This window comes from Bombyx mori, chromosome 16 (genome assembly GCF_030269925.1).
Source record: "Bombyx mori chromosome 16, ASM3026992v2".
Taxonomy (NCBI): Eukaryota; Metazoa; Arthropoda; class Insecta; order Lepidoptera; family Bombycidae; genus Bombyx; species Bombyx mori.
The window spans coordinates 13,155,041-13,167,719 of NC_085122.1; the positions used below are offsets into that span (position 1 = coordinate 13,155,041).

Genomic DNA, 12,679 nt, shown 5'->3' on the forward strand with positions numbered 1-12,679 from the left:
CTGATGGTAAGTGCACCCCACTGTAGGTAGGGGTTGACGAAGGAACTTGCTTCATTCTGCGTCAAACTAAAATCCATATACATATTCATCAAAATACTTTATTTAACAAACAGAAAGCCACAATCACAAATGTTTAATTATATTGTTTCGATAATACTAAAATCACAAGAACACAAACTAATACCATTGAAGACACGAGTGGATGAAGGGGTTAAGTACCGTTTTTAAGATTTTTAAGTTTTTACATTGAATGAAGGTGTTATGTGCCAATAAGTCATATTAGACCTTAAACCTCTGGGTTTAAAAGCTATTTTTAGAAATTGCATGTGATGAAAGAGTTATGTACAAGTACAGTAGATTGGGGGGAAAACGGACAAATCTGGGATGTCACAATACTTTTGTTGAGTTATTAGAGATTTAACTTTGTTGAATTAAAAATAACTTTTATTTAGTGTTCATGAATATTAAGCAGTTTAATCTAGTCATCAAAGTTTTGTAACTCATTAATGATATTAAAAAATTTATTACCTAAATTTAGGTACCTACCTAACAAGTAAATAGTGCCACAATAACCCCTTAAGCGACCCGATTCACCCGACGCCTGGGTGAATAGGGAAAAGTTAGTTTTTGTAACTTTTTATGATAATGTTAATATCAGCTATATCGTAATGCATTATAAATGAAAATTTAAGCCACTGGAACCATTGTGATCTCTGTTTTATTAATATAGTTACACAAAAAAAAAAACGATACAAATCAATGTTGAACTTAAAAATTGTCATAATTCCCCCCATTTTACGGTAACAAAAGTTTGTTGCCCGTTTTCTCAAAATTAACAAATTGTATCATATCCCTTTCATCCACTCATGTCTTCTTTTTCACTTTTAATTATAATTATTTTCTGGCGTCAACACGCACGGTTCGACCGTTGTTGAGCGGCCCACAGACCCATCCATTAAGACACTTGAATAAGACAGTAAGGACGTGACTTCTAAAATATAACAAATAAAACCGCTTCGGACAGTTTTGTTTCCACTGCGTCGTTGATCTCGACAGCGCGCAGTGCGCTCGGTACTGGGCCGGCAATGGACGCGGCGCGCGATGTATGTGTCGCAACTATTCGTCAGACGACTTTCAGCCACGTTTAATAGTTTTTGGTTTTTTCAAATCATCAATAATGGACATGAGAAGGGCATGTAACAGGAATGTGAGCCTTGGGGCTTCAGTCATTAGGGTCGCAATTTGATTTGATTGTTCGACATCTCGGATATTTCTACGCGCTTAACATCACTAATGATTTTCGATTACAAATAATCAATGAAGAATTCACAGTCTCCTTATGGTGTGAAGGGACACTGACAGAATACAGTTATATTTAAAATTGATGTTAATGTAGAGTGTACTCGTAGTGTTGGTCTGACCGCGGACATCAGCAAGGTGTTGTTTGTTGCGGGAACGCCGCGGGGCCGCTACACGAGGCTGAGCTGGTCCCGCAGCAGCTTGGTCTCTTCGATCAGCGTCGCTATCTGCGCCGTCCTGTGGACAGGGAGATGTGTACTGGTGGTGTGCGGGGGCGCGGGCGGGGGCAGGGAGGGGGCACTTACTGCTGCTGCAGGACGGAGGAGATGGTCTCGCTGTGCGACCGGCCCAGGGCGATGTCCTTCTTCTTGTACTCCGTACGCCATTTCTCCATCTGGAATATATATATATTTTTATTGCTTAGATGGGTGAACGAGCTCATAGCCCACCTGGTTGTTAAGTGGTTACTGGAGCCCATAGACATCCACAACGTAAATGCGCCACTCACCTTGAGATATAAGTTCTAAGGTCTCAAGTATAGTTACAACGGCTGCCCCACCCTTCAGACCGAAACGCATTACTGCTTCACGGCAGAAATAGGCAGGGTGGTGGTATCTACACGCGCGGACTCACAAGAGGTCCTACCACCAGTAAATGAGGTGATGACGCAGTGCACAGTGCGAGCGGGGAGGGAGGGGGTTGGGGGGAGGTACCTGCGCGGCGTGCGTGCGTGCCCGCTCCCGCAGCGCGTGCAGGCGGGGCAGCGCGCGGCGGTGCGTGCGCGCGTGCTGCCGCAGCTCATCCAGCAGCGCGCCCTCCGCCTCCGACACTGCTGCGCTCTGCCGCAGCTGCCGCAACACCGCCGAGCATCTGAGTGAGCGGTGACGTCAGGAATTTAACACAACTTAACACAGGGATAAAGGTTGTTCCATAATAAAAAAGGACAGATAACCAGGAGGGAGGTTTTAGTCCGTAGGTGACTGAGACACTTTCTCAGTAGAGTCGGGCATGCCCATGGGCCCGGGCCCTTGGGTATCCATGAGGATTTCCTCCCGCCCACGCGATAAAAAAAAGACGTCAGGGACTGATGGCATCAGAGACTAGCGCCACATGGTTATTACAAACGATGACGTCATTCTGTTATTTGATGTCATTATATTGTAATAGTAAAGGCTTCGTCAAACAGAACGCGTACTTAGCGCGCGTCAGAGAGTTGTCCACTGACGGCGCGCTATGACGCCGAGATGTGTTGTACTACTAGGGTAATGTACTGTCAAACAGAGCGCCAGCGCTAGCAGTACGCAACGCTTTGACGTCAGACGTTGTAATTTTTTACAAATTTTATTTTAGCGTCCGAGTGAATGTATATTAAAATACTGGATAATGCCCGAAAAAATGATAGAATAAGTTCAAAAATACCCATGCTAATACAATGCCACATCTGAACCAGTCGACATCTTAATACTTTTAAATTTTCACACTGCTATCGAAAGGCACTATGATTTGGCGAATTTTGCGTTGCGTCAAGAAGTGTTAGGCTCATCTAATCAATTTGTGTGACATGAAAAGAGCGCGAGGCTAAAACGCAGCACTAAGTACGCGTTCTGTTTGACGAAGCCTTAAATAAGACTCATTTTTCTAGTGAATTCCAGGTATAACAGGGAGCTCCCATAATAACAGGGAGCTCTGCCTCGCTCGGCTGCTCGAGACGGAATGTTGTAATCCCAGTTAATTAAATAGTAATGTTTTTTTTTATTGCCCTTGTAGGCAGACGAGCGCACGGCCCATCTGATGGTGAGTGGTTACCGTCGCCCATGGACTTCAGCAATGTCAGGGGCAGAGCCAAGCCGCTGCCTACCGTTAAGTACTCTCCACAAGCCTCGTTTGAAGAAGGACATGTCATAGCGCTCGGGAAACACCGTGAAGGGGAGCTCATTCCATAGCCGGATGGTACGTGGCAAAAAAGACCTCTGGAAGCGCACTGTGGATGACCGCAGTGGGTCCAGGTAGTATGGATGAACTCTACTCCGGTGGTTCCACTTTCGCTATTCTGCACATCGATGTCTATCGACTGGTGTAAGTTCGAATGAGGCTTACGGAGAGTACTTATAGGCTGTGGCTTGACTCTGCATCTACCATTGCTGAAGTCCATGGGCGACGGTGATTACTTACCATCAAGTGGGTCGTCTGTCCGCATGCCTATACGGGCAATAAAAAAAGCACGCCAAATGCGAGTGGTTCTATTTAGTTTCACCCATTGAGGACATGGTTCCAGTTGGAAGAAGGAGAGTTTTTTTTTTCTACCTATGCTGATAGCCTTGAGAGGCAATTTCAGCTTCACCTTGACGTGTAGGTGAGCTCACGGGGCCCAAACCGGAGTGTTGCTAACATTAGCCCTGGTAAGAGCAGTGCCTCGCAGAATCTACCATCGGAAACGCGACTCACTGAGAAGATCCGGCGAGAAACTCAGTGGGCTGTGTCTATGGGTTAATTCGCTCGTCGAGCCCTTCGTCGTAAGCGACGAGTTCGGCGAGAACGGTGACCGATGCTTGAGGTACCTAAAAGCATTGTTAATGGAACGGAGGATCCGAAATTACATGCATTGGGCAGAAGGGGAGTAGGCCCATACAAGAGAGGCTGCCCGGGGAGGGGTTACCTGTTGTTGAGATCCTCCTGGCGCGTCTCCGCCACTATGCACTTCTCCCGGAGCGCAGCAGACTGCTGCCTCGCCTGCTCCAACTCATTCTGCAATGTGTGTTGGGATACATATTATAATTTTTATTTTTTTATTGCTTAGATCAGCGGTCGGGGAACTTTTTTAATTATTAGCCCAAAATATTTTTGTGTAAGTTTATATTAACCCATCCTGAAGAACAAAAAAAACCCCATAACAACCATTACAACTTTGAAAAAAAAAAAACAATAACTAAAAATTTCATTCAAACATCATTTATTCAATTTATCAATGTAATATCTAGTAATACACAACGGCAAGCCAATCGCGGCACACGATGCCTACAATAAAATACGTGGGTCAATCACGTGAACTTTGTGTTTCCAAATAATGTGTTCTATCTCATTTTCTCGCCGGCTGAATTCTATACATTTATGTGTTCGTGTCTCTATGGACTTATTTTTTCGTTTCATCGAGTTTCACAACGATTCGAAAGAAGTTTCACTTCAATATATACTTTTTACCCACAAAAGTTTCATATTTACCCCCCAAAATTTCATTTTAAAAATTTTAGTCTCCGGAACCGTTTAATCTCAATTTTATTGGTATTACCCTAAGAAGACTGACTAACTAACTGGAAATTTGTGTTGGAATTGGAAAGCGTTCCGATTCTCTCCAATATACTGTAGTGAGTAGCTGCGAGCACGGGACGGGGCGAGGGGGGGAGTGTACCTGCAGGTCGGCGGCCCAGTCCCGGTACTGGCGCGCGAGGGCGCCCAGCGCGTGCAGCTTGCGGGCGAGCGCGGCGGCGGCGCGCTGCTGGCGGCGCACGTACTCGCCGCGCAGCGCCAGCGTCGCCTGCGTCACCAGCTGCCAGTACACGGTGACGTCACTGTACTGTACTGACATGTCTCAGATTGCGCCGGCACCATCCACATTGAGACTTTGAGCTCGAAATGTCAACTTTTTTTTATTGCTTGGATGGGTGGACGAGTTCACAGCCCACCGGGTCTTAAGTGGTTACTGAAGCCCACAGACATCCAGAACGTAATGCGCCACCCACCTTGAGATATGAGTTCTATGATCTCAAATATAGTTACGTATACTCTAACGGATTTAGTTGAATTAATTGTTTAAAAATTCATTAAATTTAAGCCATTATTCAATCATGATTTTATTTGTAGAGAGCAAAAATTGTATAATATAATTTTAAAATAATAAAGTAATGTAATATATTGAACAGTTTTTTTTAAGTCAAGGTAAACTCTAATCACAACACAAAACGTCATAAAACTGTGTCTAATCGATAAAGGTTACATCGCTTGATCTGTGGTTAGCTCATTATTGAGTTTAGCCCCAAGTGACGTCACACACGTTCGCCAGATCTGTGGTTAGGTTATTTAGCCCCAAGTGACGTCACAAGCGCGTACCTCGAGACAGTCCCGGGGCCCGGGCTCGGCGCGGCGGTCCAGATGCAGCAGGGGCTGCGACGCCTCCCGGGCGAGGATTTCCTGTATGATGGCCGTGAACGACACCTTCTGTCTCTGCGGAGGTTCAAAACTTTTTAAGTATAAATACACTCCACTACCGGACGAGCGAATTTCAACCGTATAGTTGTTGTCGTAAATGATTTTTTTTAAGGGATTTTATGACCTGGTAACTAAGGCCTCTAAGTCATGTCTTATTTTTATGATAAATGATACTATGAAGTGAAATAAAATGAAGATTATTAATTGGATACATTAATCAACTGGGATGAAATTAAATGTAATGATATGGGATGAAATATAATCTTAGTAAAATGGTGGTGTTGGATGCTTGGGTTTCTTGAATAAAACTCCCACAATCGATTTTGTGCTTGTATTTCCTTTATACAGTGTTTTTCTTGATTTTTACATTGCGAACGAGTTAGCTTGGCACGGCCATTAATTGAAGTGTTTAAAAATTGTGTCGGTGAACATAAATAAAAATTTAACATTGCTCAGTAAAATTTCGTAGGCGTTAACATCCTCCCCCCGTTGAAAGTCGATTCTTCGGGTTTCAACCCTCTAGTTCTTCTGCGGTAGGCAAAGCACACAGACGAACCAACGGGCGGCGCACGCAGCCTCTAGAAGTATTGACGTCAGCGACTCGAGGTACTCCATCATTTGGACCATAAAATAGTCTGGATATGCGTCCAAGTCTCCAGCAGAGAGGAGGAACATCATCTTCTTGCAACAGTACCAAATCTCCTACATTTGGTTTTGAAGAATTGGTCTTCCACTTGTGGCGTTGTTGAAGCTCAGCAATATATTCACGCTGCCAGCGCTGCCAAAAATGTTGATATATTTGCTGTAATCGAGCGTAGCGTTGCAAATTATTGTAGTTGCAGTTTTCCAGCACAGGCGAAGGAAGAGCAGTAAGAGCCCGGCCAATGAGAAAGCTCCCGGGAGTCAGGCAAAGGAAGTCATCAGGAAAGGGTGACATAGGACATAATGGACGGCTATTCAATATAGCCTCTACTTGTGCGAAAAGAGTAGATATTTCTTCGAATGTTAAGTGTGAATTACCCATAACGCGCTTAATGTGAAATTTTGCGGATTTTATTCCGGCCTCAAAGATTCCGCCAAAGTGAGGAGCGTAAGTTGGTAAAAATACAAAATTTATTCCATCCTCACTTGCAGAATCAGATAAAGATTTAAAGTTTATTTTGAAAAAAAATATTGATTTATTTAGAACCTGTTACAAAATTGCGTCCGTTATTACAGAACAACTCAGTTGGCCTGCTCCGGCGTGACACGAATCTGCCAAATGTCATGAGGAAAGCGTCCTTTTAAATTCAATAATCGTAATTTGGCTAAGTTGTATGACTGTCCAAGACAGTTGGGTGATTCCTTTAGAGGTTAACTCACTGAGAATCTACCGGACTCTAAGCGGAAAGTGTGGGATAGAAAATGAGATTCACATGCCTTCTCACTTTCACTCAATTTGGATCAGTTAGGAATATTGTATTCTTTTTTTTATAATAAATAAATTGATTTTAAAAATTTGGATCTTAGTGGAACTTCTTCAAGTTCCCAGAATTTAGTTAGGTCATTGTGAATTTTAGTATTGTCATCATTAAGACTGTTTGATATTATGGAATGGTTACATTGTACTGTTTTGTTTTTGTGTGATGTAGTGATTGTAGTCATAGGACCCGAAATAATCCAACCAAACTGAGAGCTCCTTAACTTTGGATTATTAGGACCGAGAGAGTGAGTCTCGCGGCCAAGAATCTCCCAGAAAAGATCGGCACCGATGAGTATTTCAATCGGCGCTGGTTGGTGATAGTTAGGATCTGCTAATTGGATGCCTTTAGGTATTTGTATTTGTGTAGTGTCTATAGGTAATTTAGGTATGTGACCTGTTATTTGTGGTAATACTAAAAAGCCTGATGTGACGTTGAACTGGTTGACTAATGACCTCAATTGCGCCACACAGGTCTCTGTGACCTTACCGGTATGATTATCGCCTATGCCCATAAGGTTGACATGGCAGTTTGAGTTTGACGGTAAACACAGCTTCTGTTTAAGTGTCTCCGTTATGAATGAAGACTGGCTTCCACAATCTAATAGGGCCCGAACTCTTTCTGTTTGGTTCGTCCGTGGATTAGCCACCTCGATTAAGGCTGTAGTTAACAAAACTTGATTTGTATTTTGTTTAGAAAAATTTACAATAGTATCGTCAGTGCTGTGTGGCACGGACAAGGCACTGGAAGTGAGTCTATTGTTAGGTACAGTATCTACTGGTTTGTGTATGAGAGTATTGTGTCTACCCTTGCACTTAAGACACGGACCGAGACGACAAGTTTGTACCTTGTGACCTGGCCTCAAACAATTAGTGCATAGTTTTAGTTTGTGTACTTCAGCTATACGCTCCTTTACGCTCTTACTAATGAAGGTAGGGCAGTCGTAGATTCGATGACCTTGGTGACACACAATACACGATATAAGATTTGCAGGAGCAGTGGTTTCATTGCTAGTGCAAGCAAAAGATTTTGTATATGGCTTATCTTGCCCTTTATTAATATTAGAAGTAGTAAACTTAGAATGCATTGATTTATACGAATTACGATTTATAGACTCAAGGACGTCAGCACGATTAATTAAAAATTTATAAAATTGTTCCAAATTCGGTACATCATCTAACACGCCACGACACTCCTCCCATTTCAAAAGAGTGTGGCTGTCTAGCTTTGAGCTCATTATGTGAATTATAAGGACATCCCATTTGTCGGTAGGTTGACCTAGGCTAGACAATGCCCTTAAATTCTTAGTGATGTGATCTACCATAAATCTTAAAGATCTATCAGACTCACGAATTGTCTGTTGAATATTTAATAATGAATTTAAATGATGATTTATCAATTGACGCTTATTATCATAACGACTGCATAATAAATGCCAAGCATTTTTATAGTTGGAACTAGAAACTTCGAAGTTAGTAATAATGCGTGCTGCATCACCCGTTAAGTATGACATTAAATAATGAAACTTATGAATTGGAGCAATTCGCTCATTGTTGTGAATTAAACTCAAAAACGTGTCACGGAACTCAAGCCAACGGAAATATGATCCGTCAAACTTAGCAATCTGTATTTGGGGCAATTTAAATCCTAAAACATCATGATGATCGATATTACACTGAGCTGATGACTGACTAGAGTTAAGATCTTTGTAATTACTTTCGTCATGTTTACTTGCATGATGTTGTTTAATAATGCTTTGAGCGGAAACGATGTTTGTAATAAATAACTGCTCAATGTCATCTCGCTCATCAACCTCGTTTGTCAAATCACTACGATTCAAAACCTCTATCTGAGTCTGCAAGTCGTCAAATCGATTTGACAGTGACTCAAATTTGCTAAGCTTAAGTGTCAATTCAGCAAGTTCAAGAGAAGTCAGTGTTTCTTTTGAGCTTGTCTGAGTTAAATAGTTCCGAAATTTAGTTATTTGCCCCTTTATGGAGCTACGTTTAACAAAAAGATCCAGCAAATCTTGAGAGTCTTTTGCACTAGTTTCACCTCCCATGATAAATAAAATTATAAGTTTCTAATATATTAAGTAAAAAGTTTGTAAATTAATTTAATATAATTATTATATGTAACTGGTAAAGAAGCAATAAGAAAAGCAAAGTCTAGTACTACAGATAATGAAATGAATGCAAAAATAGAATAAAATCTGTTTAGTTAATTAATAAATTAAAAATATTAAAGTTATCTCACGCTCCTCGACTAGACGTGACCTGCACTGGAGTCCGGCCCTGCTGCACTCTCACCCGGAACCCTGGGACACGGCGGGGCTGAACTTCTTTATCGCAGCCAGTAGGTAACGTGCGAAGGCGCACCGTTTGTCTGGAATGTTCGGCTAAATTGTGTGAGTTGATTGCAAAAACAACAATGCAAGAAGGGATAAAAAAAAAAAAAATTAATTAGGCACAGTGGGTATGCAGTTATTTAAAGAACTATCTAGCAAAATTTGTAACTAACGACAGTACCCGCTTATTGTTGGGTGGCCGTCCGCTTGTCTTCCTTTGTTAGCAATATAAATATAATTACTCAATGCAGAAAACAATAACGAAAATTAAGAAATACACTTTTTGGTTTGACTATTTTTATGATGTGGGTAAGACTCACTATGGAAAAACTAAAATGAATTGAAATTATATTGAAAAGATAAAAAACACTGTATAAAGACAATTAGCACAAGTACAGACTAATCGATTTGGGTAAATAGGAAAAATGTTATTGGAATTTAGGTTGGTGTGATTATATAGACGGGAAAGTAATGGAAAGGGCACTTAGCTGCATTGGCCTGGGCTGCGGCTCGATGCTGATTGCTGATCGATGACCGGCGATGGCTGCAATGGCTTGAGCTCCAAAATCCCGTGGATACAGTTGAGGACGGCAGCTGGTTTCGGCGAATACGTTTCTGACCGATACTATGACTTGACCATCCGATTGAAAAAAATTAAATGTTCTTTTCCGAAGAATTTTGAAGGTTCTTTTGACGGTCGCCAGATGTTGGATGCTTGGGTTTCTTCAATAAAACTTCCACAATCGATTTTGTGCTTGTATTTTCTTTATACAGGTTTTTGATATTTTTTTACGTTGCGTACAAGTTAGCTTGGCACGGCCATTAATTAAAGAGTTTAAAAATTGTGTCGGTGAACATAAATAAAAATTTAACATTGCTCAGTAAAATTTCGTAGGCGTTAACAGGTGGTCATTTACTGAGATTTTTTCAGTGGACTTTTTGGAGGATCCCGTGAAATTACGTTCAGCGCCTTTGTTTCATTTTCCCACATTTGTGCATTTTCACGGATATTAAACAGTGAATAAACCACCGTTATTACACATTTAAACATGAACAAATACTAAATAGACAAAATAAAACAAATCACAAAACTTCACTCCTCGCGTTCCCGCCAAAAAGTCGTTGTGGTAGATAACAGGTAATTACGGCACGAAAAAAGACAGATTGAAAAGTTGTTCGTAAAGAGGAACAGCTTGTTGCTAGACCGACTTAACGCATTGCGCATCGGTCCAGGGGCGACTCTCGCTTCAGTCCTCGGAGTGAGGACTCAAGTTAATGAGAGGCGAGTTGGAACATGACAAACAAAATGGCTGACCTCTTTTAAAATGGCGTTAATTTCGTCCAGCTCTAGGGCGGGGTTCTTCAGCTGCATCTCCTTATACAGCTCGTCGTCCGAGCACAGCGGCGCCAGGGGGCTGGTGTGTGAGAACGGAGTCACTATTAGTAGGAGACTCTTCGCCCGTCGGAAGGTAAGTGGTCCCGGGCAAGTTTACTGGCGGTAGGACCTCTTGTGAGTCCACGCGGGTAGGTACCACCACCCTGCCTATTTCTGCCGTGAAGCAGTAATGCGTTTCAGTTTGAAGGGCGGGGCAGCCGTGTAACTATACTTGAGACTTTAGAACTTATATCTCAAGGTGGGTGGCGCATTTACGTTGTAGATGTCTACGGGCTCCAATAACCACTTAAAACCAGATGGGCTGTGAGCTCGTCCACCCATCTAAGCAATAAAAAAAAAGTCAAGAGTCCAAGTTTAAATTGTACCGATATCACGTACACTTCGATCTTATGCGTCATGATCAGTGGTCGGAGTAGGTAGATTGATTATATATACTTGCGTGAAGATATTATAATATGAACATGCCATTTTATCCATAATTATAATTTTTTTAAATTGAAAAAAATATATTTTTAATCCTCATCGGATACAATTTCTATATTTATGAGATAAAGTAACAAATAGTCCTAAGTTTTGTCTCATACTGACAAGCGTCATTTCTAATTCAACAGAAAGGGACAAAATACGGTGTAATTATTTCAAGGCGTTTTTGTATTTAATAAAATACTGATTTCTTTCACCATTAGCTAGCACTGAGTAGCGTAGATTAATATTATTAATACGTTTTTCACCTTAAACACAGATTCATGCTAATTTCCAAATTCCGGAACAAATATCATAATAAATATGAAGTTCCGGTATTTTGGAGGCATATCCATATTATCCTCTACGTTTGAAGTCAACGACCTTAAATCAATCTACATACTCCGACCTCCGACCTCTAGTCATGATAAATGGAATGGTTTTTTTCTTTTTTTTATTGATTAGATGGGTGGACGAGCTCACAGCCCACCTGATGTTAAGTGGTTACTGGAGCCCATAGACATCCACAATGTAAATGCGCCACCCACCGTGAGACATAAGTTCTAAAGTCTCAAGTATAGTTGTTGAGTTGGGTAATCTATTTTATCGGTATAATCTGTGTCATTGCATTTTTCCCTCCATTACTGCTACAAAATTTATACAGATTGTTTGTGTCTAAAAAGTTACGTTTAATAAATTCTATAAAACTATCCAAGTTATTATTTAAATACGACAAAGTGGGTGAACAAACAATAGTTACAACGGCTGACCGACCCTTCAAACCGAAACGCATTACTGCTTCACGGCAGAAATAGGCGGGGTGGTGGTACCCAACCGCGCGGACTCACAAGAGGTCCTACCACCAGTAAAAAGTTCATGTGATGTCTATTGATATGATGTACCGGGAGAGCAGCAAGCCGTCTCGGCACAGTAGCAGTAGCACAGGCAGCGCGCGGCGGGCCGGGCGGGCGCCCCGCAGCCCCCCGCGCAGCACGTGCGCGGCGCGCGATGACGTCACGCACAGCGCCGCCGCCTCCCCCTCCGCTGCCGACAAGTGCGGGTGGACTTTTTGGCGGGAACGCGACGAGTGAAGTTGTGTGATTTGTTTTATTTTGTCTATTTAGTGATTTTTCGGGTTTTAATGGTTGTTTGTTAACTGTTTCATATTTGTGAAAGCGCACAAATGTGGGAAAATGAAACTAAGCGAACCTAGCTTCTCGGGTTCCTTAAAGAAGTCCACTGAAAAAGACCATCATTTTACTGAAATTATATTTCATTTCATCTCATTTAATTTAATTTCATACCAATTGATTAAGCTTCCTTCGTTTTTCTAATTCATAAGCTCTAAATTATTAAAACGGCGAATTATAAAAATGTTATTACTTGACGCTGGCTAATGCACAAACCGTGCCGGCGCCAAAAGCTAAAGAAAAAGAAGAAGTGCGGCCGGTGAGTTGAAGGCCTTTCTAGTTTCCCGAGAACAGGTGGGGCCGCAAAGGCTCAGCCAGGAGG

The 12,679-nt window shown here is 41.8% G+C and overlaps 1 protein-coding gene across 1 annotated transcript in view; it reads right to left on the reverse strand.

The window, feature by feature from the left end:
- Positions 1-80: 80 nt before the first annotated feature.
- The window catches only part of LOC101737898 (nucleoporin 88), a 151,380-nt gene continuing 138,781 nt past the window's right edge, over positions 81-12,679 (reverse strand). Inside the window, exons 8-15 of the mRNA XM_038016510.2 lie at positions 12,070-12,211; positions 10,625-10,724; positions 5,404-5,517; positions 4,706-4,843; positions 3,956-4,044; positions 2,013-2,169; positions 1,605-1,693; positions 81-1,536 (exon numbers count right to left, since the gene is read on the reverse strand). Coding sequence (XP_037872438.1) covers positions 1,470-1,536; positions 1,605-1,693; positions 2,013-2,169; positions 3,956-4,044; positions 4,706-4,843; positions 5,404-5,517; positions 10,625-10,724; positions 12,070-12,211 — 896 coding nt within the window. The 3' untranslated portion in view covers positions 81-1,469. The remainder of the gene's footprint in view (positions 1,537-1,604; positions 1,694-2,012; positions 2,170-3,955; positions 4,045-4,705; positions 4,844-5,403; positions 5,518-10,624; positions 10,725-12,069; positions 12,212-12,679) is intronic.